Consider the following 26,239-nt stretch of genomic DNA (forward strand, 5'->3'; position numbering starts at 1 on the left):
AGACTGCCAGAGGACCGGACAGCATGCCCTCCGATTTGACACACTGAACTCTGTCTGCAAAGTAGTTGGTGAACCAGGCAAGGCAGTCATCAGAAAAACTGAGGCTACTGAGTCTGCCGATAAGAATATGGTGATTGACAGAGTCGAAAGCCTTGGCAAGGTCGATGAAGATGGCTGCACAGTACTGTCTTTTATCGATAGCGGTTATGATATCGTTTAGTACCTTGAGCGTGGCTGAGGTGCACCCGTGACCGAGGTGCACCCGTGACCGGCTCGGAAACCAGATTGCACAGCGGAGAAGGTACAGTGGGATTCGAGATGGTCAGTGACCTGTTTGTTGACTTGGCTTTCGAAGACCTTAGATAGGCAGGGCAGGATGGATATAGGTCTGTAACAGTTTGGGTCCACTTAGACAGATATGCTGACTGGTGTCTGATGGTGGCATTCGTAACTGCTGGTTATACAATCTAATATACACAACTGAATTATAATTTTATTAACACAATTCTAAATGTATAGGAATGTTGCTAAATTCTGCTTGGTGTTGACCTGAAATTACAGCGTCAATTACAAAATCTTAAACTCAAAATCTGCAGTGGTCTAAGGCTGTGCCACCAGAGACTGAAGAAAGCACTATCATGTAGGCTCTTCCTTTATGTGCAATCAGTGAAAGCATTACCTTGTTTATTAAAGACGGATTTAATGAGTCTAAATACAACATCTGAAATGAATCTGACTTATGGTCATGAGGAGAAGATGGTTGCAGATGATTTTGAACATTAGTGTTACATATGCGAAGAAAGGGTTGTTAATAGCTGGGTTGTTAATAGTTGTTTTTGAGATATTCAGATATTCATTCAGTGTGGTTAATATTACGGATGTCTACGAGAGCACGTTAATAGGCCCCTGTGGAGTGGATTTACAGTGGTTAAATGTAAACAAAATATTTTTTATTTGTCAATAACTTAGCCATCTTTTGACCAGTCTCTTAACATAGTTTGAGAGAAGCTAAGACATGTACCATGTGATTACATTTGTGTATTTTACCCCCTTTTCTCCCCAATCTCGATCTTGTCTCATCGCTGCAACTCCCCAACGGGCTTTGGAGGTGAAGGTCGAGTCACGCATTCTCCGAAACATGACCTGCCAAACCGCACTTCTTGACACCCGCCCGCTTAACCTTAACCTGGAAGCCAGCCGAACCAATGTGTAGGAGGAAACACCGTTCACCTGACGACCAGGGTCAGCCTGAAGGCGCCCGGCCCGCCACAAGGAGTCGCTAGAGTGCGATGAGCCAAGTAAAGCCCCCCCCCCCCAGCCAAACCCTCCCCTAACCTGGATGACGCTGGGACGATTGTGCACCGCCCTATGGGACTCCCAATCACAGCTGGTTGTGATACAGCCCGGGATCTTACCCAGGTCTGTAGTGACGCATCTTGCACTGCCGTAGACCACTACGCTACTCGGGAAGAATAAGAATTTGAAGCATATTTTAACATATGTGCTCCTACTGGTATAGTGTGGCATCTTTGAAAGCATCAACGTTCTTTTTCCGAACTCTTCATGGACTAAGAGTCCAAAGATCATTTTTTTTTATAAATCTGGCTTTTAGTCCATGAGAATACGTTATTTTAATAATTATTTTAAGCATTAGCGTTAGAGTCAAAAAGGTAAATTGTTAATAGTTTTCCATTTTTTTTTTTTAGATATCAATGCCAAACACAGTAATGTCTTTCCTGAACCTAAGAAATGTTGACAGTTGACAGGACTTTGTGGAGTGGATTTACAAAGGATATAAGTGGGCAAATAAAATAGGTTTTTCAAAGAATTTCCACATTTCCAAGGAGGAAAGTCTATCCTGACAGACCTTATGGGTCCTTGAGGCAAATGTGTTCAGCATTAGGAAAGACAACTACATACAAATTTAAGTCTCCACATACAAAGTTTCATGTCTCTAAGTGAGACCTCTTATAACAGCACCACCTATAGGTGGTGACCTGACGTGCTAATTCTCTTGCCCTTGATTTACAGTAATGGGCTGCAAATATTTTAGGGAAAATTATACATTCTGTGCAGCACAGCAATTAGCCGAGTAGACTAATCTCTCCTAATTCATTAATCCTGATTAAAGTTCACTCTGTTCTCTGGAATCACTGTGAAACATTATTGTCCTGATGGCTAATATTACACATAGGGGATGACTCACACCAGACACTTGACTTCAAAAGGATTTGTACTTAAAATGGATTAGCTGATGGATACCCAGCCTGCCCTTGCTGGTTAGCCTAGCGAGTCGTCATATAATTTGCTCATTGACTGGTTAGCATTGGCAAGCTAATGTAGCGACTGATTTGTCTTTTGTTACTTAAAGGGTAATCTCTCATTGACAGAGCAAGTATCTGACCAAACAGGCAAGATTTTATTTCTGAGTTAAGCAACGTCGTGTCTACTGAACAGGTAAGCATGACCACTAGTAGAAAAAAATCGAAACAAGACAATACTGTAAAATAAATGTACAAAGTGACAATGTCCTGCTGACAGGGTAAACAAACTTGAGAAATCTAACAAGCATGCTAATGTCTGAGGTGTTCACCATACTTGTCAGTGAAGACCTTCCCATTGGTTACTCACAATGTGACACTAAAAACAGTAAACACAGGGCATACTTATGATACCCATTCAAGGAAAGGTCAATTACAGAGTCAAATTTCATATAAACAAACATGCCAAAATTTTTGATAGGAAAAGCAAAATGCAGATAGAATAAAATAGCATCAATGATGTGATGATTTTGGAGATCCTCACTTTCCTATTTATTCTCAATTAAGAGGTTTTCTAGTTTCAACTAGGAATATTACAACAATAATACTGTATTGCACAAATGCTGCAATCTTTGTGAAATTGATTCACTTGAACTAGGCTTCTGCTCCTCTCAACAGAAATGTAAGTGTAGTTAGCAGCACAAGTTGGTCAGAGGTGATGTGAGGGGGCGTTGTGCTACTCATTGATGAACGCTTGGTTGTCAAGGACTTTGTCTTTCATACTGTCTGTATATTGACAACTGAAAGTATGTCTGGCGTAAACACATGCCCTGCCAATGGCTTATAGGAAGTATAGCATATTATCTAAAGAATATTCCTGACAGACACTACACAAACGGTATTACTGACAACATTCCCCTCCAAACATCACCAACAGTAACCACAAACACATTTACACTACAGCAGTAACATGAGCATCAAGCTGACGCATACATGTGCCTTGTCATCACAGTTTGTTACATTTATTTATCCAAAATAAGAATCATTTCCGAAATTTAGAATGGTTACTCTTGCACTTCACTAATTAAAATCTGGGGCCTCTTTTATAAAAGTAAGGTACATATTTATGTAAATATTTATGTGGATCATTGCTAAAAATACGTAAGTATAAAAATATTGATTAATAAACTTGGCGTACACCATATATGTACACCATGTTTCCCGTTATAAAATCAGACCTGTACTAAAACTGTGCGCGAGTGAAATATCATTAGCTTGAAAAACACACACCATTCACCTTTTATGGTGACAATAACACCCTTAATTTGCTGTATAATTTGGAACTATTGGAATTAGGCAACGGCAGTTTCTAAAAGAAAGAGCAATGGTACATTTTATCAAATGTTTTTGGTATTTGGCAGAATATTTTTATATTTTGCAGTAACTTATACTGTATTTGGCAAAGTACTGTGACAATTAACAAAATAAAAAAACAATGGCCAATTGTTGTGAACCCGCCAGCAGAACATTTCAATTCAACAATGTCTGCATTGACTTTACCTCAAAAAACTTAATACGCTCGACTTTTCGCAAATTCTGACACATTGTCTAAGCCTACACATTTTTTATATCAGTACCTACAGTAGTGATGGCAGGTAGCCTTGGGCCAGTAACCGAAAGGTTGCTGGTTCGAATACCCAAGCCGACAAGGTTAAAAATGTGCCAATGGGCCCTTGAGCAACGCACTTTACCCTAATACGCTCCAAGGGTGCCGTACTACAATGGCTGACCCTGTAAAACACCACATTTCACTGCACCTATCATATGGAAAGTATTCAGACCCCTTGACTTTTTCCACATTTTTACTTTACAGCCTTATCCTAAAATGGATTAAATGAAAACATTTCCTCAATCTACACACAATACCCCATATTTACAAAGCGAAAACAGTGATTGCTAATTAATATAACAATTAAAAACAGAAATACCTTATTTACATAAGTAGCAACTTGATTGGAGTCCACCTGTGGTAAATTCAATTGATTGGACATGATTTGGAAAGGCGCACACCTGTCTATACAAGGTCCCACAGTTGACAGTGCACATCAGAGCAAAAACCAAGTAATGGGGTTGAAGGAATTGTCCGTAGAGTTCCGAGACAGGATTGTGTCATTGAACAGATCTGGGGAAGGGTACCAAAAAATGTCTTCAGCATTTGAAGGTCCCCAAGAACACAGTGGCCTCCATCCTTAAATGGAAGAAGTTTGGAAACACCAAGACTCTTCTTAGAGCTGGCCGCCCGGCCAAACTGAGCAATCAGGGGAGAAGGGCCTTGGTCAGGGAAGTGACCAAGAACCCCATGGTCACTCTGACAGAGTGCCAGAGTTGCTCTGTGGAGATGGAAGAACCTTCCACAGAAGGACAACAATCTCCGCAGCACTCCACCAATCAGGCCTTTATGGTAGAGTGGCCAGACGGAAGCAAAAACTCAGTAAAATGTATTTGAAATCCCTTGAGTGGCCCAGCGAGAGCCCGGACTTGAACACAATCATACATCTCTAAAGAGACCTGAAAATAGCGATGCTCCCCATCCAACCTGACAGAGCTTGAGAGGATCTGCTTAGAAGAATGGGAGAAACTCCCCAAATACAGGTGTGCCAAGCTTTTAGCGTCATACCCCAAAATAATCGAGGCTGTAATCTTTACCAAAGGTGCTTCAACAAAGTACTGAGTAAAAGGTCTGAATACTTATGTAAATGTGTTCCGTTTTCTTTTTAAAATAAACGTTCAAACATTTCTAAAAACCTGTTTCTGCTTTGTCATTATGGAGTATTGTGTGTAGATTGATGAGGGGGGGAAAACAATTCAATATATCTTAAAATAGGCTGTAACGTAACAAAATATGGAAAAAGTCAAAGGGTCTGAAGTACATTCTTCAATATAAAATAACTGCCTGTTCATCTTTTAAATTAGACTATTATAAACTGGGCTGCCAATGAGATCTTGTACAGAAAAACCTAAAATACATAGCTTATCCATTTACTAGGCCCAATTAAATGAGTGATGTGCATGGTCATTTGTATGGCTACTTTGGGACCGCATAATGGCCAGAAAAGGTGAGGAATTTACTCTGCAATGGTTATGAAAATGAAATGGATAGGGCATGTATTCTCATGTCTAATTATTATTTTATTTAACTAGGCAAGTCTGTTAAAAAAAACATTCTTATTTACAATTTTGGATTCTAAAAAACCCCACAGATTTTCACTCTTCTTACTAACGTCATATGGCTGCATCTTGCTATGAGGCGATGTTTTCCTTTATGTATGCTTGGGCGTGTCATCAAAACGTGCATACGTATGGTTTGAATATTGCATGGCGGTAAGGAACGTTTTTATCAATGCCAACTTTATCAGGAAAATGTTGGACAATATTATGTACGTACGGAACGTTTATAAATGAGGCCCGGTAGCCTATCAATCAAACAAACATGTTTCTCAGAAAGGATGAACTCCTTTCCCCTTTGTCCTGTCCTTCCCATCCCAAATAAATTGGTGAAAGAGGGGAGAAGACTAGGGATTCTGGAAACATTAATGAACCAGAATGGTTAGTACAACAAAAGGAGGGGTCGGGCTCAATGACCCTGCTGAATGTGTGAAACCAGAGGAACCTACTCCAGGAACAAAAGGCTGATTCAGGGCAGCTCGGCAGGCGACAACAAGATACAGTGAAGAGGACCGTGTGACCTGCTATCTCTGACAGCATTAGTGTGCCGAGAGGAGAGAAAATAAGGACTTAGGAAAAGAGCGAAGAGAGAGAAAATTGAAGGGGAACAATCTGGGAGACAGCCATGTCCCCCTCCTACTCGGTCACTTCTCCAGATGATACAGACTCCCTTTGAAGTCTTGACAAGAATCAGCCAGAGTAGCAAGCAGCACAGGCTCACTGACCAGAATATACTCATATAGAAACTATTGACTAGGGCTGGGTTTGGCCAGAGACATCACAATACATTATTATCACGATACTTAGGTGCTGATACGATATGCATTGCGAGTCTATATTTATCACGATTCGATACTGCAATGTTATTGTGATTCGATGTTCCAAACATACTGCTCATGAGATGTCTGCTGCAGAGGGACAAGAGAGAGCCATAATAACAACAAGTTTTGCTCAGTGCTGAAAACATGCTGGCTTACCATTTAAAAAGAAGATTGTGGCCAAGCTATAGGAGGATAAATACTGAAGTTGTGGCACAGGTACAGACAACTAGCGATAGTTAACGTTAACTACCTAGCAACAAATGGTGAACCAGAAAGTATAATGCATCAAAACGAGGAATCGGGCTCAATGACCCAGTTGAATATACAAAACCAGAGGAACCTACCCCAGGAACAAAAGGCTGATTCAGGGCAGCTCGCCAGGCTACACATCAAGAGACAGTGAAGAGTTAGACTGTTTTTTCTGCTACCGCACGACAAGCGATACCAGAGCGTCAAGTCTAGGACCAAAAGGCTGCTCAACAGCTTCTACCCACAAGCCATTAGACTGCTGAACAATTCATAAAAATCATCACCGGACTATTTACATTGACAGCCCCCCATCTCTTGTACACTGCTGCATCTCGCTGTTCATTTGTTACCTATGCATAGTCACTTGGCCCCCACCTACATGTACAGGTTACCTCAACTAGCCTGTACCCCTATACACTGACTCGGTACCGGTGCCCCCTGTATATAGCCTCGTATTGTAATTCTTATTGTGTTACTTTTTATTACTACTTTTTATTTTAGCCTACTTGGTAATATTTTCTTCTTCTTGAACTGCTCTGTTGGTTAAGGACTTGTAAGTAAGCATTTCACGGTAAAGTCTACACTTGTTGTATGTGGCAAATAAAGTTTGATTTGAAGAGGACAGAGTGATCTATCTCCGCCATTATTAGTGTGAAAAGCGAAGAGGAGAGAAAACAAGGACATCAAGAGAGAGAAAAGTTAAGGGGAACACTCAGGGAGACAGCCATGTCCCCCTCCGTCACTTCCCCAGATGATTCAGAGTCCCTTTGAAGTGCTGACATGCATCAGCCATAGTAGTGTGAAGCACGGGCTCACAGACTGGGTAGTTTCTATAAGAGTAAATTCTGCTATTGACTAGGGCTGGGGATTGCCAGGGACCTTATGATATGATTATATCGTGATACTTGGGTGCCGATACGACATGCATTGTGATTCTATTTGTATCACGAAAACATGTAGGCTTATCATTTAAAAAGAAGATTGAGGCCAAGCTACAGTATAGGCTGAGAAATACCCAAATTTTGGCCCAGGTACAGCCAACTAGTGATATACATGGGGCTCTATTTTCAGCTGGCGTTAAAGCCAGCTCTAGTGTCAAACACACACTCTTTGGGAATTTCGACTTGATAAAGCCAGCGCTCTGATATTTTCCAAAAGCTGGTCTTAGTAGTAATGCAATTGGTTAGGGTATAAATTTTTCCAGCGGAGGCACACAGTAGCCTAATCAATAGCTGACTAAACTCCACTACAGATAATCAATAATCAAATACAATTTCCTTGTTGAGATTCAATTGGCATATGCGCATCTGCGCTGAGATGCCATCTTGTTGAAGTATGGATTTCAGCAAACAAAGAAAGGCACGCAACTACCGAGGACAAACTTAGGTACAAGGTAAGCATTTCAGAATTTACATTTTAGAAGTATTGACCATGGGTGAAACGATGTAATCGTTGGGTGGAGTTCATCAGAAACTTCATTCACCATGGAGTGGAATCTATAAAATGTTTTATAAAAAAATTATATCACAAGAAGCAAAACAGTCAGACATTCCCGTTGTTTCTTTACATTGGACATTGTTTTTGTCCATGAAGCTTCTGTGAAAAGTTTGGCTTGCTTAAGCGATGCACATTGAATGAAAAGTGTCAGTGACGATAGGAAGTCTGTTTAGGAACAAACTATTTAACAATAGACTGCTTATTGTTTTATCATCTTGTAAAAAAAAAACTGCATCTTTCACTTTCATCTGTTGGACATAACTGTCAAAATGTGGGAATTCCGATCGATGTCCTTGATGCTGAATCCATGTGAAGCTTAGGCTATTTTCCTGTTCCTTTGTTTACCTATCATTTACATTTTAGCCAATTAGCAGACGCTCTTATCCAGAGCGACTTACAGGAACAATTATGGTTAACTGCTTTGCAAATTCTTCACCTGGTTGGTTCAGGGATTTGAACCAGCGACCTTTCGGTTAATGGCCAAACGCTCTTAACTGCTAGGCTACCTGCTGCCTGTGGCAAAGTCATTAACAGGCCATATCATGCGATGGTAAGGTAATCTTATTATAACGTTTGGGGAATGTCCAATTGCCCATGGCTCGAACATGCAGTGCCTTTCTGAAAAAGTACACACCCCACACACTCGTTCAAAACAACTGGTAATTCTGGAAAAAAACAGGGTCAAATAATGACGTCAGTTATCTTCAGGTCGGAAAGTCGAAGCTATAGAAAGAGTCAGAGTTCCCAAGCTGGAATTCTGAGTTGGGTGACTGTAGCTAGCTAGCTACGTCTAAACAAAAGACTCCACTATGCAAGCAACCACTACAATGTAACTGTTACCGTTAACAGCTTCTGTATCCTGTGCATGTGAGAAACACACTTGGATTTTATTTGATATAGTGTGTGTTTAATGAGACGGTAAATGTGAAGAACCACATGACCTGCATCATAGTCAGATTAGGATATAGGCCAAGGGCTAGATCAAGTGTATATTTACTACCACTTTTATTTACTCATTTCACCACTTTTATTCTTGAAATCTTTGGTTGTTTCCTTACACTGTGACCGACGCTGAATGGGTGGAGACAAAGAAGAGCTCTCCAGTAGGTGTACCAAAACATTCACGGGCCATTTTCTCAAATGTGGAGTTTCAAGTTTAACTTTCAAAGCAGAATTACTTTCCCATTGTTCCTCAACTGTAGTGTATGATATACCATTTTCTAGCTCAGCCTCTACTTTCATCCAATGTAATTTTTTTTTTTTTAAAACACCATTTTAAATTTTGCTACATGGGACCAAATCCAGGTGGTGGGTCACATATAAGCACTGTGTCTTCCATCAAAGCTGCTCCAAAAGCAGCATATTTCAGAGAGAAATCCAAAAACAGACTTCTGTCAGAATAAAGAGATGATTGCATGCAATTTCGAATCAACCATTCACAATCCAGCACGATTTGTTCCTCAACCCCAAAAAACAAAATGGCCTTGATGGTCGAAAAAGAGCTTGTAACGCTTACCTCCAAAAATGAAACGCGTGCAGCGGGCTGAGCGGGCTGCAAGGACTTGTGGGTGTCGGGCTCAAGCTTCGGGGCGTGAGGCTGGAAGTTAAATGTAAGTTTTGTAAATAGTGATTCCTTTAGCACACTAAATTTGCACAGGACAATGGTTACTCTGACTTAGAAGGCCTGAGGGGATTTGGGCTGATGTATGCAGACACATACCCTGTTCTCCTAGCTAGCTGACATACATTTATCACAGCAGCACAGCATAACAAATGGTCCCCTTTGAAATGAAACAAAATGGTGTTCTGGAAATAGGTTACCAAGGTACTTGTCTACCCACACAACACAGGTTTAACTTCTTAGAGGATTAGAAACGGTTTGGTCTTTGAGGTTTGATTGGTTTAAGCGATTATAATAGAAAGGGTCCAAACTATCCACACAGGTGGAGAGTGAAACCTGAAACAGGTACACAATGAAACCAACTCCTCCTTGAAATCGGAGGAATTCATAAATGCTATGAGAAGGCAAATCATGTAACGTAGGCCTTCTTGTGTTACTTTTTCATTGATTAGATTTAGTTGATTTACAAAATATTTTATTAACTCTATTTCTTGAACTGCACTGTTGGTTAAGGGCTTGTATGTAAGCATTTCACGGTAAGTTCTACACCTGTTGTATTTGACGCATGTGACAAATAAAATGTGATTTGATTCTACTCCTTTACAGTAACTTCACTGGCAAGGAAAGAAAGCTCACTTGTTAAAGGTCTTCACTTTACATGTGATAGATATATTTTAGCCCTCCAAACCAGTGTTAACTGAGTTATCCAAATAGAAAAATCTGACAGACTTTTGCCTGCTATCATAGCAGTTAGTAGACACAATCTATAATGATTAGAAAATAATAGTATCTCAACAGTATCAGTTGTCCATGATTAAACACTGGTATTGTTCCATAGAGCTGATGAATTGAAAATCAAACCATATAGACTTTCCTGTCAGTAATGACACTGAACTGGATCTAAATTAAATGAGTAGGCAACGTATATGCCTACAGAGCAATACCTGCACTTGCTTAAGCCTCGGAGGACGCAAACAAACATGTGCCTTGGTGACCAGAGAGCCACCGCCTTCATGGGTCATTACACTAAGAACTAATCTGTGTGATGTGCAATAGGAAAACAACAGGGCCATAACAGAGCCTGTGTTGTCTGCTGAGCAGATTACTGTGACTGGTAGTAGGCAGGAGCCATTAGCCAACAAGGCCTTGGGTATAAGACTACTCTACTGCCAATCAACTTAACGATCATGCCTCACAAATGCATGCCATTTAATAGTCACACTGTCACAATGATTTAGTGGCGTGTTTCGGTATATGTGAGTATGTCTGAGTGTGTTTGTGTGTGTCAGTGTGTCGTCACAACCAAACAGAGGTTGTGCGGCAGTCCTCTGCTCGACACGCACACACACAGTCCCTGTCGCTAAATCAATGCAGAGGATTTGACATCACACATCCTGCTGCGTACGCTGCTACAGTACTGAAGCTGTATGTGGCAATGCTGCATAATGCTAAACGCTCCACAACGCTTGTTGTAGCTACAGAGAAATAACAACAACAAAAGGTGCAGCAGCAGGGGCCAATGAAGCTGTCTGCTGCAGTGTGGAGCAGAAAAGAAAGAAAAAATACTCACTCCAATGTCAGTCCTGGAATCCTCAGCCTCTCCCGCTGGGCTTTCATGGCTGAACTGTGCTCGCCCGCTCTATTGTGCACATGATATATTCACACCACTCAGCCACAGAGCCACCCCGCTTATCCTCTACCCTGCACTGAACTGACAAAGAGCCAGAGCCAGTCACCCCCATAGAGGAATGGGGCTAGCCTAACCCTCTCCTCCAACAACAAAATGAGGGGGAGGAGGGGAAAGAAGAGGGGAAACGGCAACAACACTGCAGCTTGTTTCGGGTCCTTCCACCACGTTCCACCTTGTGGTTGTCAGAGGAGATCGTCAGCCTGAGGTGGCAGGGAGGGTGGGGGAGCACAGAGGCAGCACAATACCCCCTTTTCCCCTCCCTTCACACACACCCTCCCCTCTACTTTGCAAAAGCTCACGCTCACTCATTCGTGTCTCCTCCACCCCTTTCTTCCACTGACTGGTGATTCACTACAGCAACATAGCTCAGAATGTATTCATCCTATATTCTGTCTATCCTTCTTGCCATGCTATACAGTATGCTGTCCATCCTTCTCATCCTCTATGCAGTCTATCCTTTCCATCACGTCATCATGACTGGTCCTGACATCGCAGGGTGTCCTCACAGCACACAATGTCACTGCAGGGCTACATTCATTTCCATATCTCCTCCATTCAAAACCATGTCATACTAGAAAATGTGCACCCTACATTTGTCATTCCTACCTGTGGATTTCCAACATCCAGAATAAAGCAATGGAAGAAATGAGCAGTCATTTTGGGGGAAGGCGCAAGAGCATGCCTCAGAAGGCTAATAATATAGTGGGAAGATCCCCCACTACCCTCATCCTCCTGCCCCCCACCACCCCTGCAGTGCTTTAGTACACCTCTGGGGCAAGTGCTTATTCACCGATAAAACACACCCTGACGTGCATCATCTGCCTTTTACTGTTGTACAATATATATTGCTAAATAATCACGGTGTACTCTACATAACATACGTCGAGTCAATAACTACATTATTGATAGTCTATCATGATGATAATATACTGGAGGATCAATTAGAAAACAGCCAAGGAGAGACTTTCAGTCACATCAAAGTACACAGGGAATTGGGTCTTTAAATAGCTGTGAAATACATTAATGTACTGTATATAGGCTACAGGCTATGCAGTCAAGCAGTCTGTAGTCTCAAATGTTTCTCTGGAAGCACATTCAATATAGATTGAAGAGTGGAAAAAGTGCCGGCCAACAGTGCAGTCAACTGTTTCCAGGACTCCTTCCAAACAGCCTATCACAGAGTGCAGAGTGAAGCAGACAGACAGATAATGCACTAATGTTGCCTCTCTTCAGAAAACCTATCAATTGTTTATTACTGGGAGCCAGGTTTTAGGAAAAAAGCGCTTTTGTAGATGACTGAGCATTGCATCGACTGCAGCAGTAGAGCAGGCAGGCGGGGAGAGCAGGCAGTAACTGGGACATGACAAGGTATGTACCTCTAGTACATTAGAACTAGGGCAGGCATACCTCAAACCAACAGCCACGCCAAGATCCACTCATTCATTTTGTAGCGTAGCAACATAACATAGCGACTCTACAACTGCAGCCTGAACACTTACTCAAATGAACAATCTGGTTTATTCAGAGTTTAGATCATGGCTCTTTTGGAAGTAACTGACACTTTGGGTGACAGTTGATTACATGGAGGAAATTAACAGGTTCACAAAAAAGACAATGAACAACATATGAGCAAACATACACCATTGATATTAGAGGTCGACCGATTAATCGGAATGGCCGATTAATTAGGGCCGATTTCGAGTTTATAACAATCTGTATTTTTGGACACCGATTGTGGCCGATTACATTGCACTCCAAGAGGACATTGCGTGGCAGGCTGACTACCTGTTACAGGAGTGCAGCAAGAAGCCAAGGTAAGTTGCTAGCTAGCATTAAACTTACCTTATAAAAAAAAAACAATCAATCTTAACATAATCACTAGTTAACTACACATGGTTGATGATATTACCAGTTTATCTAGCTTGTCCTGAGTTGCATATAATCGATGTGGTGCCTGTTAATTTATCATCGAATCACCGCCTACGTCACCAAACGGGTGATGATTTAACAAGCGCATTCGCAAAAAAGTACTGTCGTTGCACCAATGTGAACTTAACTATAAACATCAATGCCTTTCTTTAAAATCAATAAACAAGTTTATATTTTTGAACCTGCAAATGTAGTTAATATTGCCTGCTAACATTTATTTTAACTAGGGAAATTGTGTCACTTCTCTTGCGTTCAGTGCAAGCAGAGTCAGAGTATATGCAGCAGTTTGGGCCGCCTGGTTGGTTGCGAACTGTGTGAAGACCATTTCTTAAGTCTATGATTTGATATTTGATAGAGCAGTCTGAGCGATGGTAGGCAGCAGCAGGCTCGTAAGCATTCATTCAAACAGCACTTTCGTGCATTTGCCAGCAGCTCTTCGCTGTGCTTTAAGCTGTTTATGACTTCAAGCCTATCAACTCCCGAGATGAGGCTGGTGTAACCGATGTGAAATGTCAAGCTAGTTAGCGGGGTGCACGCTAATAGCGCTTCAATCGGTGACATCACTAGCTCTGAGACCTTGAAGTAGTTGTTCCCCTTGCAGCTTTTGTGGAGCGATGGGTAACGATGTTTTGAGGGTGGCTGTTGTCAATGTGTTCCTGGTTCGAGCCCAGGTAGCGGCGAGGAGAGGAATGGAAGCTATACTGTTACACTGGCAATACTAAAATGCCTATAAGAACATCCAATAGTCAAAGGTATGTGTAATACAAATGGTATAGAGAGAAATAGTCCTATAATTCCTATAATAACTACAACCTAAAACTTCTTACCTGGGAATATTGAAGACTCATGTTAAAAGGAACCACCAGCTTTCAAATGTTCTCATGTTCTGAGCAAGGAACTTAAACGTTAGCTTTCTTACATAGCACATATTGCACTTTTACTTTCTTCTCCAACACTTTGTTTTTGCATTATTTAAAACAAATGAATCATGTTTCAATATTTATTTGAGGCTAAATTGATTTTATTGATGTATTATATTAAGTTAAAATAAAAGTGTTCATTGTTCATTCAGTATTGTTGTAATTGTCATTATTAAAAATAAATAAGGCCAATTAATCGGTATCGGCGTTGAAACATTTAATTGGTTGACCTCTAATTGATATAGATGCAGAAAAACAGAAAGGGGCAAAAGGAAAAAGGACAAAATACATTCACTTGTCTTAAAACATGTTTAAATGAAATGACAGCAATATTCCATCCGGGAATATAGTTTTTGCTTTCTTCTACTTCAGTTAATTGGAATGTCTGTGCTCCTCTTTTTCACCTCTTCTCCGTGGCTCTCTTACAGTAAGTATCACATTTCTTCCATGTCCAATGAACATGAGTCACTGTTATTCTCAAACAGCCATCTGATTGTTCTGCTGAGTTGATGAACTTTGCTTTTGTCAGGTGTTCATTCTCGGCTGTGTTCTGGCCCCCACAGAGACGCTGTCAACACAACCGATGACTGGAGACAGACAACCATACACATGATAGATTTGTCATATTGGACATGTCATAAATCACCAACGAGATTTATTGAAATACTATTTGTTAATGCTGGACATATGCATCAATAAAGCATTATTGAAATACACGCTCTCATTTTTAACTCCAAAAGAGTAAAGTGATATTGATCTTCCCCCTCAGATTTTCTGTGTTGCTCTACCCTACTTTCTCTCCATTGTACCTTTAACAAATAGGTGTAGCTGGCCTATATTTGCTGTATGGAACAAATACAGGAAGTGGCTGCCTACGAATACAAAGAATGGGAGAGAGGATAGCGGGGCAGTAGTTGACCCAAGCACCCAGGAGTTTGTGAAGTAGCCAGTTGTCAAATGACACTGAAGTGTTTTCCGAAACTCTAGACACAGAAGTAAACCGGGCCAATGGCTGTAACATTACCCAGCGCACTACTCTCAATGGGCTTAACACAAACTGGAGCTACGAACACATAGTGTATTTGGAAAGTATTCAGACCCCTTGACTTTTTCCAAATTTTGTTACGTTACAGCCTTATTCTAAAATTGAATACATAGTTTTCCCCCCTCAATCTATACACAATGCCCCATAATGACAGAGCAAAAACAGGTGAAGAAATGTTTGCAAATTTATATTTAAACCCCCCTGGAAATATCACATTTACATAAGTATACAGACCCTTTACTCTACTTTGTTAAAGCACCTTTGGCAGCAATTACTGCCTCGAGTCTTCTTTGGTACAAGCATGGAACACTTGTCCTTGGGGAATTTCTCCCATTCTTCTCTGCCGATCCTCTTGGAAGGTGAACCTTCACCCCAGTCTTAGGTCCTGAGAGCTCTGGAGCAGGTGTTCATCAAGAATCTCTGTACTTTTCGCCAATCATCTTTCCATCGATCCTGACTTGACTCCAAGTCCCTGTCGCTGAAAAACACCCCAACAGAATGTTGCTGCCACCACCATGCTTCACCGTAGGGATGATGCCAGGTTTCCTCCAGACGTGACGCTTCGCATTTAGACCGAAGCGTTCAATCTTGGTTTCATCAGAACAGAGAATCTTGTTTATCATGGTCAGAGTCCTTTAGGTGCATTTTTGCAAACTCTTTTACTGAAGAGTGCCTTCTATCTGGCCACTAACATAAAGGCCAAATTGGTGTGTGCTGCAGAGATGGGAGAACATTCCAGAAGGACAACCATCTCCACAGACGAACTCTGGAACTCTGATGAGTGACCATTGGGTTCCTGGTCACCTCCCTGACCTCCCCCGATTGCTCAGTTTGGCCAAGCGGCCCGCTCTAGGATGAGGCTTCGGTGGTTCAAAACTTCTTCCATTTAAGAATGACGGAGGCCACTGTGTTCCTGGGGACCTTCAATGCGACAATTATTTTGGTACACTTCTCCAGATCTGTGCCTCGTCACAATCCTGTCTCAGAGCTCTACGAACAATTCCTTTGACTTCATGGCTTGGTTTTTGCTCTGACATGCACTGACACACCTTTCCAAATCTGGTCAAATCAATTGAATTTACCACAGGTGGAATCAAATCAAGTTGAAGAAACATCAAGGATGATCAATGGAAACAGGATTAACCTGAGCTCAATTTCGAGTCTCATTGCAAAGGGTCTGAATACTTATGTAAATAAGGTATATGTTTTTTATTTGAGTAAATTTGCGAACATTTCTAAAAACCTGTTTTTCACTTTGTCATTATAGGGTATTGCGTGTAGATTGTTGAGGAATTTTTATTTATTTATAACTTTTTAGAGTAAGGCTGTAATGTAAGAAAATTTGGAAAAAGGGAAGGGGTCTGAATACTTTCCGAATGCACTGCAAGTCAGACTTTCGTCTAAGTGATACATTGACGTCTCTTTTAGGAATCAAACCTATAAATCAAAACCACCACAACAAGGAAGTGTTGAAATGCCCTTCCTCACTTTCCATTGAGATTGAATCCTAGCTTTGTTTGAGTGCATCAACTCATAACATTTTCAAGTATTTCTCGAAGTCAGACAGGAATAGAAAATACATTTTAGCCAAGGGTTCAACTCAAGCATCGATTAAAGGTAGACCATCTTATTCAGTAACGTACATTTTATCACCCAACAAATGCCAGATGTTCCATAAATGGGACAACGCTGACATTCTTCAATACAACATTAAGGGAAAAAAAAGAGGCCAATATGATGTCAAAGCCAATCACCATGGACACCAGAGGCAATAGAGGCCCCTTGGGTCCAAAGACACTGCGTGCGCTTTCGAAAGCGGTCCCCTGACACATATTGGTGGATCATCTCCTTGTCTCCCCTCTGCAGTCAAATCATTCCCCCATCATAATCCATGTCACACTGAAACCTGCCACACAAGCCCATCAGAATAGGCATGAAATACACAGGATGCCTTTAGCTGAGAAGGACTAAACCTGTTGGACTGTGATATTCATAAATGAAACAAATAGCTGGGTGACGCCTTTTGTGTTTTCAAATCCCACTTTATATTGAGGCTTTATCGGCATTCGTAACCAGATCAGGTCCTGTTGCAAATACAGTCAACACCATTCACCTGTAATCCTATAGTGCTCCTGCTGTTTCTTTGCCCTAGCCTGAGGCAGGCAGACAGAGCACCTGACTTAATCCTATCTGGATCCCTTTCAGGGACAATCTCCAGGTAAAAGTTGCCCTCAGGCACAGATCTAGCTTCAGCTTATCCTGCTTGACTCCTTACCGTAACCATTAGGGGGAGGAAACACTAAGGGGCAGATTCATCCTACTCCATATATCGTGTGGTTAAGGCCTGCCTCTCTACCAAAAGGTCACAATATTTTCAGTAATTAATTAAACATGTGCCATCTAAGGCACATGCATCACCTCCAACAGACACCATAATATCCCCTTGAGCGTCTCTCTAGCCCCTCTAGCGTCTATAGACCCTATTCTATAGTGCAGTTGTTCCCAAACTTTTCATAGTCCCGTACCCCTTCAAACATTCAACCTTCAGCTGCGTACCCCCTCTAGCACCAGAGTCAGCACACTCTCAAATGTTGTGTTTTGACATCATTGTAAGCGTGCAAAACACACACACACACACACACACACACACTATTCAATACATTTATTAAAAATAAGAATGAGTGCGAGTGTCACAACCCGGCTCGTGGGAAGTGAGACTCTTATAGGACCAGGGCACAAATAATATAATCAATAATTTTGCCCTTTATTCAGCCATCTTACATATTGAACCTTATTTGTTCATAAAAAAATTGTGAATAACTCCCCACTGGTTATTGAGAAGGGTGTGCTTGAAAGGATGCACATAACTCTGCAATGTTGGGTTGTATTGGAGAGTCTCAGTCTAAAATCATTTTCCACGCAGTCTGTGCCTGTATTTAGTTTTTATGCTAGTGAGGGCCGAGAATCCACTCTCACATAGGTACATGGTTGCAAAGGGCATCAGTGTCTTAACAGCGCAACCCTATTCTGAGCCCATAAATCTGGCAGTGGCTTCTGATTTAATTCAATTTTCACAGATCCGCTTGTTGCAATTTCGATGTGGCTCTTTTGTTCAGATATTGGTAAGTGGACTGAAGGCAGGGTATGAAAGGGATAACGAATCCAGTTTGTGTAATTCGTTTCGGGAAAGTACCTGCGTAATTGCGCACACAGCTCACCCTGATGCTTTGCTATATCACATTTGACATTGTCCGGAAGCGTTCATTTGCACACAAAAAACATACAATGATGGAAAGGCCTGTGTGTTGTCCATGTTAATGCAGACAGAAAAGAGCTCCAACTTCTTAATCATAGCCTCAATTTTGACCCGCACATTGAATATAGCTGAGGCGAGTCCCTGTAATCCTAAATTCAGATCATTCCGGTGAGGAAAAAACATCACCCAGATAGGCCAGTTGTGTGAAACTCGTCGTCATGCTAGCAGTCAGAAAATGATGGTCAGTAAAGGACATAAGCTACTCTAATTTTTTTTTTTAAATGTGTCAAAACTTTGCCCCTTGATAACCAGCGCAATTCTGTACGTTGCAAAAGCGTTACATGGTCGCTGCCCATATCATTGCATAACGCAGAAAATACACGAGAGTTCAGGGGTCTTGCTTTAACAAAATGAACCATTTTCACTGTAGTGTCCAAAACGTCTTTCAAGCTGTCAGGCATTCCCTTGGCAGCAAGAGCCTCTCGGTGGATGCTGCAGTGTACCCAAGTGGCGTCGGGAGCAACTGCTGGCACGCGCGTTATCACTCTACTATGTCTTCCTGTCATGGCTTTTGCACCATCACTACAGATACCAACACATCTTGACCACCAAAGTCCATTTGATGTCACAAAGCTGTCCAGTACTTTAAAAAGATCCTCTCATGATGTCCTGGTTTCCAGAAGAGGATGTCTTCCTTAGATGACCACCCATAAACGTAACAGACATATACCAGGAGCTGTGCCAGGCCCGCCACATCTGTTGACTCATCCAGCTGTAACGCATAGAATTCACTGGCTTGTATGCGACGCAGTAATGGTTTCAAAACGTATCCTGCCATGTCACTGCTGCGTCGTGAAACAGTGCTGTTTGATGAAGACATTGTCTGTATAGTTTTTTTTTGCCTTTTCCCCCAGCATTGTCCCAGCCATATCTGCGGCACCAGGAAGAAGTCCTCCACAATAGTATGGGGCTCGGGAGCTCACCATATAAGAAGCTTCTAGCCCCTTCTTATTAATGGTATCTGTTGCTTTTATACATGTCTTACTACTCAAAAGTCAACTGAATTCTCACACAAAAAGGGCATGTTTTGTTTCTAAATGTCTGTGCAAGAGTGAAGGTCTCAGCAAGTTGTGAGATAGTACTTTTGCACATATAACACACCGTGGCTGAGGAAAGGCACTACTCCCAATATAAGTGAACCCCAAATCAATTTAGCTCTCATATTTGCGCCTCTTCGATGTTCCAATGTCTCTGTCTGTTGTTCGGTGCTTTCCCGGGTAAGGGGGAAGTAGCTCTTCGGATTCACAACTGTCAGTGTCCATGATAGCTGGGCTAACAAAAAATGTAGAATTACTGATGCTAGCATTGGATGTGCTCGTGGCAGCAGAACAACTTGTGTCGTCGACAGGTGCAGGTGTAGTACTGCTGGTAGTAGCAGTACTACCAATAGAGCTGGTATGTGTCTTACTTTTTTTTTAACCAATTCTACATTTTCGAGCATTTTCAGCTACATTTGGCTACTTAAGGACCGTTAGTGGAATTCCCGCGAGAGAGTAACGGTTAATGTGATTGGATGTTAATTATTTGCATAGGCTACCCGTATTTGACATTGTGTTGTTATTTTGCTGAACACTAGATTTAATTTTATTATGGGCGAGGCTATTCAGAAACAAGGCTTTTCAGCTGAGAAAAAAACCTCACCCAAAAGTATAGCCCCTTTGGAAAATATAAATGTCTGTTTGAAAAGATTATGTATTTATAAAAATCAATAAAAATTCACACTTTTTATTTGGCATAACCCCAACTAAATTGCACGTACCCCTGGGGGTTTGGGAATTATAATACCTGTTATAGTGTATATAACATGTATAAACCCTAGTGTCTATAAACAGTGTATTATACTATTGATCAACCCTATAGAGGAGATTACTTCAGTCATTTTTTCCCATGAAGATCTTTCAACAATGTAATGGTCTAGGGGTCAGTGAGATGCATGCATCTTATTCTATTAGAATCAGTTCACAAAGGCCAATAGACTGCAGGGTACATATCACTGTACTGAAACCAATTTTGCACTGGTTGGTTATGTTACAAATATTGTACCTACAAATGCAATTTAGTTCGAGGGTCCGATGAGGTTGGCTTAGTCAGCTATTTAAATAAAAGCTTTGCTTCTAATTGAGACTTTATTCTGATTAATTTACTTGTTTAAATGAAACATCTAGATTATCAGAAAATAGGTGCATGAGAATGAAACATTTTACTATAGAACAGGATTCCCTTCTTTGGCTCCATGGATAACACACACACACACTGTATGCAGGTTGCAAGAGCTGCACAAAAATACTGCACGTTTAATATAAGAACCAGTTCAAACTTACAAACTTCCCCTCCTTGGAAGACTCAGCTCCTTCTGTAAATAAAAAATAAAGGAAAAAAGATTAGGACAAAATATATTAAATGTTGACACAGTATCTTTGATAAACAGCATGACATACAACCTGAAAACACTAGGATGTTAAATGGATGCTTTTGTATTGACAGACCTACATAGAGGTCATAGATTGACATTCAGACAGTGTGACTAGCCGATGGATCAGTTATTTTATTAGCTACCTCGGCCACTTAAATGGGATGTGCATTATTTGTCATTGTCATTTAAATAAAATATCAATAAAAGCCATGACCTGCGCACGGATGCAGACATACCACCCTGTCTGAGTGTCCATTCATCCACTCCCAAAGCATAACTTCACTTTCTTGGCTCCAGACGCTGACCCAGTTTCTGAGTCCCTCGAGATAAAAAGCACTGGTTCACAAAGTTAATAATGAACCAATTCACACTCTCGTCAGAGGCCATATGCAAATCACAGAATTACTGTGCCTCAGAAGAGGAAAAATGGCTAATTGCTTGACCCTTACAAGCATAAACAAATATTTTTCTCAGGAAACCAATGACATAAGCTACAGTAAACTCCAACCGGGGTTTGTACTGTACCGTAGCAGTCCCTGCAACGGGGGAAAGATCAACAACAATACTTTAATTGATTGGCCACCCGAGCGGATTAAGCACGTTGATCCATGCCAGCTTTGTATTTACTGTACCTGTCAATCAATGTGAAAAAATGTAGAATAAGCATTTGCGTAAATGTGAATGTTTCATTCATCAATTGAGATGGATCGGAATATGTTTACAGGCTGCTGAATCCACAGAAATCATACCCTTTACTGGACAGAAACTGCCTCGATTCCCTTTAAATATCCACATCTGTATATATTATAAAAGTAGTGTATTCATCATTATGCACAGTTTGAATACTGCACCTTTAAAATCAGGCCTCAATGTGTTATAAATGCAATAAAGGTTAAGAGGTTGCCCAAAAATGCACACCAAGCTATGCAGTGTGCACTTGGGGAAATGCAATAGTATTAATATACCAGCAGAGGGGAGCATTTACAGTGAAGAGGTGCTGTCATTTCCTGATATGGTCAATGGCTGGATAGGGACTGCTGCGGTGAATGTGTTTACTAACTAAACCAGCCTGTAACTACACAGAGCAAGTGAACAGAATACATTTGAATTGCGACTGTGGAACTGCACTGAGGTGTACATACATAAAGGACTTTTGCACTAATCTCAAGAGCACTTACAGCATGTGGCGTCGACTCGATTGGCATTTCCATTCAATTGCTTCCAGATTCCGAACAACAAGAATTTCCACTACCACTAGAGCTGGGTGATATATCGAATTAATGTTTTTGCGCGATATTCCAAATTCCTGTAAGGAATCAAGAATCAAGTTTTTTTTTTCATGAGCGTTTATGTCCTCTTGTTGTCATGTTGTATTTTTGGTCTCACCTTCACACCTCTGTGCTGTGTGCACCTTCCCATTTACAGTGCATTCGGAATGTATTCAGACCCCTTTACTTTTTCCACATTTTGTTACATTGCAGCCTTATTCTAAAATGGATTAAATAAAATGTTCCTCAATCTACACACAATACCCCATAATGACAAAGCAAAAACAGTTAAAAAAAAAAAATAAATAAACTTTATATAAGTATTCAGAATCTTTGCCATGATATTTGATAATGAGCTCAGGAGCTTCCTGTTTCCATTGATCATCCTTGAGATGTTTCTACAATATGGAGTCAACCTGTGGTACATTCAATTGATTGGACATGATTTGGAAAGGCATACACCTGTCTATATAAGGTCCAACAGTTGACAGTGCATGTCAGAGCAAAAACCATGCAATGAGGTCGAAGGAATTGTCCGTAGAGCTCCGAGACAGGATTGTGTCGAGGAAAAGATCTGGGAAAGGGTACCAAAAAATGTCTGCAGCATTGAAGATCCCCAAGAACAGTGGCCTCCATCATTCTTAAATGGAAGAAGTTTGGAACCACCAAGACTCTTCCTAGAGCTGACTGCCCGACCAAACTGAGCAAACGGGGGAGAAGTCAGGGAGGTGACCAAGAACCTGATGGGCACTCTGACAGAGCTCCAGAGTTCCTCTGTGGAGATGGGAGAACCTTCCAGAAGGACAACCATCTCTGCAGCACTCCACCAATCAGGCCTTTATGGTAAAAGAGCCAGACGGAAGACACTCCTCAGTAAAAGGCACATGACAGCCCGCTTGGAGTTTCCTTTAGGCACTCAAGACCATGATAAACAATATTCTCTGGTCTGATGAAACCAAGATTGAACTCTCTGGCCTGAATGCCAAGTGTCACGTCTGGAGAAAACCTGGCACCATCCTTACGGTGAAGCATGGTTGTGGCAGTGTCATGCTGTGGGGATGATTTTCAGCAGCAGGGACTGGGAGACTAGTCAGGATTCAGGAAAAGATGAACAGTGCAAAGTACAGAGTGGTCCTTGATAAAAACCTGCTCCAGGGCGCTCAGGCCCTCAGACTGGGGCAAAGGTTCACAAGGTTGAACAGTTTAATTATGAAAACACCCCGTCTGTCTCCAACTGTTTGAAAAGCATGTTAGCCTGTCCACTTTGTTCAGATGTTGAAATCAAGTGGCCTACCTTATTTCTCAGAAGTTGGCAGTTCCTTATATAAGGATTAGCTGGCTAATCACTAGCAAGTGGACTTGAGAGTTTGATGAGACCGGTGTTAATTTTCTATATCCTAAATGCCTGCTACAAAAAGTTTGTTATTATTAGTAAAATGTGCATAATGCATGGTTCTAGTTAAAAAAGGACATTTTCATAGATAGACTTGAAACCAAGATGAGTGACTTTTTAAAAATGTATTTAACCTTTATTTAACCAGGAAGGGTTCATTGAGATTAAAATCTATTTTTCAAGAGCGCCCTGGCCAAGATAGGCAGCACCAAGTCATTACAAAAAAAATTACAGACAGACAACATGAAAAACTACAAGTTATCTACGTAGTAAAAACCATTGAATTCACAAGACTATAAAACAGCAAATTTAAAAACTTTGACAGGTCAGAGAATCAGCCTCAAAATCCTTCATCAGTGATTTAAAAACACCAATCGGGACAAGTTCTTCCAGTTTAAAAGTATTTTGGAAGGTGTTCCAAGACGATGGCGCAGAGTACATAAAAGCCCTTTTACCAAATTCAGTTCGGACATTTGGAACAGTTAGCAGGATAAAGTCCAGCGAACGAAGAGAGTACCCACCACATTTCTGAACAAAAAAAATGCACAAATAATATGGTAGTAAAACCCAAAATGGCTTTGTAAATAAAGGTATACCAGTGACTGAGCCTACGAGTGACTATAGAAGGCCAGCCAACCCTGGTATAGAAAGTGCAGGGGTGCGTAAGGGTTTTGCAGTTTAAAATAAATCTCAAAGTGCCATGGTGTGTCAACTGATCTCAAACACTGAGCGGAAGCATTCATATATAAAATATCCCCATAGTCTAGTAAAGGCATAAATGTAGCTGACACTAGCCTCCTCCTGGCTTCAAAAGAAAAACAGGCCTTATTCCTAAAATAAAATCCCAATTTCAGCTTCATTTTTTTTTGTAAATGGTTGACTATTGCAACAACAAAAAGCAGGTTAAACTATTTTGATTAATTTGTGGAAGGATTATGCTAGGTATAACTTCACAATCTCTGAATTCCTTAGATGATTTGACTGTTTGAAATGCAGAATATTTGACCTTTAAATTGTACAAAAAGGCTTATTTCGAGAAAACATCATGAATTGCCCATAAATTTGGGAAAAAAATCTAGATGTGATTTTTAGGCCATATCTCCCAGCCTTAATTACCACACATGACAATTACATGACTAAAACCCAAACAATTCAATTTGTAACTCGTTTCATTCCAAACCCCTTCTGCAGTATGTCACTGCACTAAACAATAATACTCAACAATACCTAAAATAACTATGGTTGAAGAAATACATAGTGAAGTCCCTTTGTCAGAGATGAGACAGAAGTGTTTAAAGACATGTCTTTAAAGGTTCTTCTAGTCAGCAGAAATTAACTAAGCCCCTCCCCATTGCCATCAATTAGAGCTGAATGTCTGCCCCCTGTGCTGGCTCCTGTGCACCCAGGACACGATTTCATTGGCTAACATGACCGCGGTTCACATCGCTAATTACAAGAAGGGAATGAGTTAACGCTAATGTGAATTCTAACCAAATACAGCATAGCAAATCACAGTGGGCGTCTACTGTCCGGTCTAGCTGGTTCACTGACACACTGCTATGACAAATCCTGGTAAAAACCTGTGGAGATCAAATCAAATCAAATCACGCTCCCAGATTACCCTTAAGATTCAAAGTACATACTGTAGACTTAGGCCTACTGTGAATTGTGACAATACTTTACATTGAAGTCATGACTATATCCCTTACAGAAGTTTGTCTACTGACAAAAAAAAAATTAACTGGTTTGTGTTTGAAGAAATAAACTGAAGACTTGCGTCCTGTTTATTCTACTTAGTCACACCTGATACTGTGAGACAGAGTATGCAAAACTCAAACAGCTCAAATGGTGCTATTTCTGAAAGCAAACACCCCTGTAAGCATGCAGGCTAGACTACACCATATGGTGTGAAGACACATCAGTGTGCATGAAACCACTGCGGGGTGCGACATGGTAATCATAACAGAACACCCAGACTGAATAGCAGTCAGACTGCAGCTTCCACGCTAAGAAAAACGATCAATATTCTCCATAGGGAACAAAACTTGATCTGATACTAGGCAACAGCAGCAGGCAACATTCAAAGTCAAACCTCAAAGTTGAGCACGAGTGAGAATGGAAAACTATCAAAGGAAAGTTACACTTGATCCAAAACCTACTAAACAACATGTGAAGAGTGAACCCTCAAAGTTGAGCACGAGTGAGAATGGAAAACTATCAAAGGAAAGTTACACTTGATCCAAAACCTACTAAACAACATGTGAAGAGTGAACCCTCAAAGTTAAACATGGATGGGTAAGAAAGACTGCCTATATTACCCAAACAGAAGAGAAATGTGATCCATAACAATAGCAATATGGGTGATATCATAATACCACTCAGAAGTCCTAGACAAAACAGTCATTCAAAATGGACCCTCAAAGTTGAGCTTGAATGAGTAGGAAAAACTATCAAAATTCTCCAAAGGGAAGAAAAACTTGATCCAAAACATGACCTTAATCTCCTAGACATTGAACAGAATGAAGAGTGAACCATCACTGTTAAGCATAAATGGTAAAACAAAGGATCAACAGTCTCCAAAGGGATGAAAG

The 26,239-nt window shown here is 40.9% G+C and overlaps 1 protein-coding gene across 5 annotated transcripts in view; it reads right to left on the minus strand.

The window, feature by feature from the left end:
- The window catches only part of mast4 (microtubule associated serine/threonine kinase family member 4), a 172,053-nt gene that overhangs the window by 58,205 nt on the left and 87,609 nt on the right, over positions 1–26,239 (minus strand). For 4 of the 5 annotated variants that reach the window (XM_036977104.1, XM_036977102.1, XM_036977101.1 and 1 more), the window contains one exon: positions 20,896–20,927. In XM_036977104.1, the coding sequence (XP_036832999.1) occupies positions 20,896–20,927 (32 nt within the window). Of the gene's footprint in view, positions 1–9,569; positions 9,651–11,244; positions 11,955–20,895; positions 20,928–26,239 lie in introns of those variants that run through there. The other variant, XM_036977106.1, reaches the window with a different exon arrangement.

This window comes from Oncorhynchus mykiss, chromosome 5 (assembly GCF_013265735.2).
Source record: "Oncorhynchus mykiss isolate Arlee chromosome 5, USDA_OmykA_1.1, whole genome shotgun sequence".
In the NCBI taxonomy this organism is placed as follows: domain Eukaryota; kingdom Metazoa; phylum Chordata; class Actinopteri; order Salmoniformes; family Salmonidae; genus Oncorhynchus; species Oncorhynchus mykiss.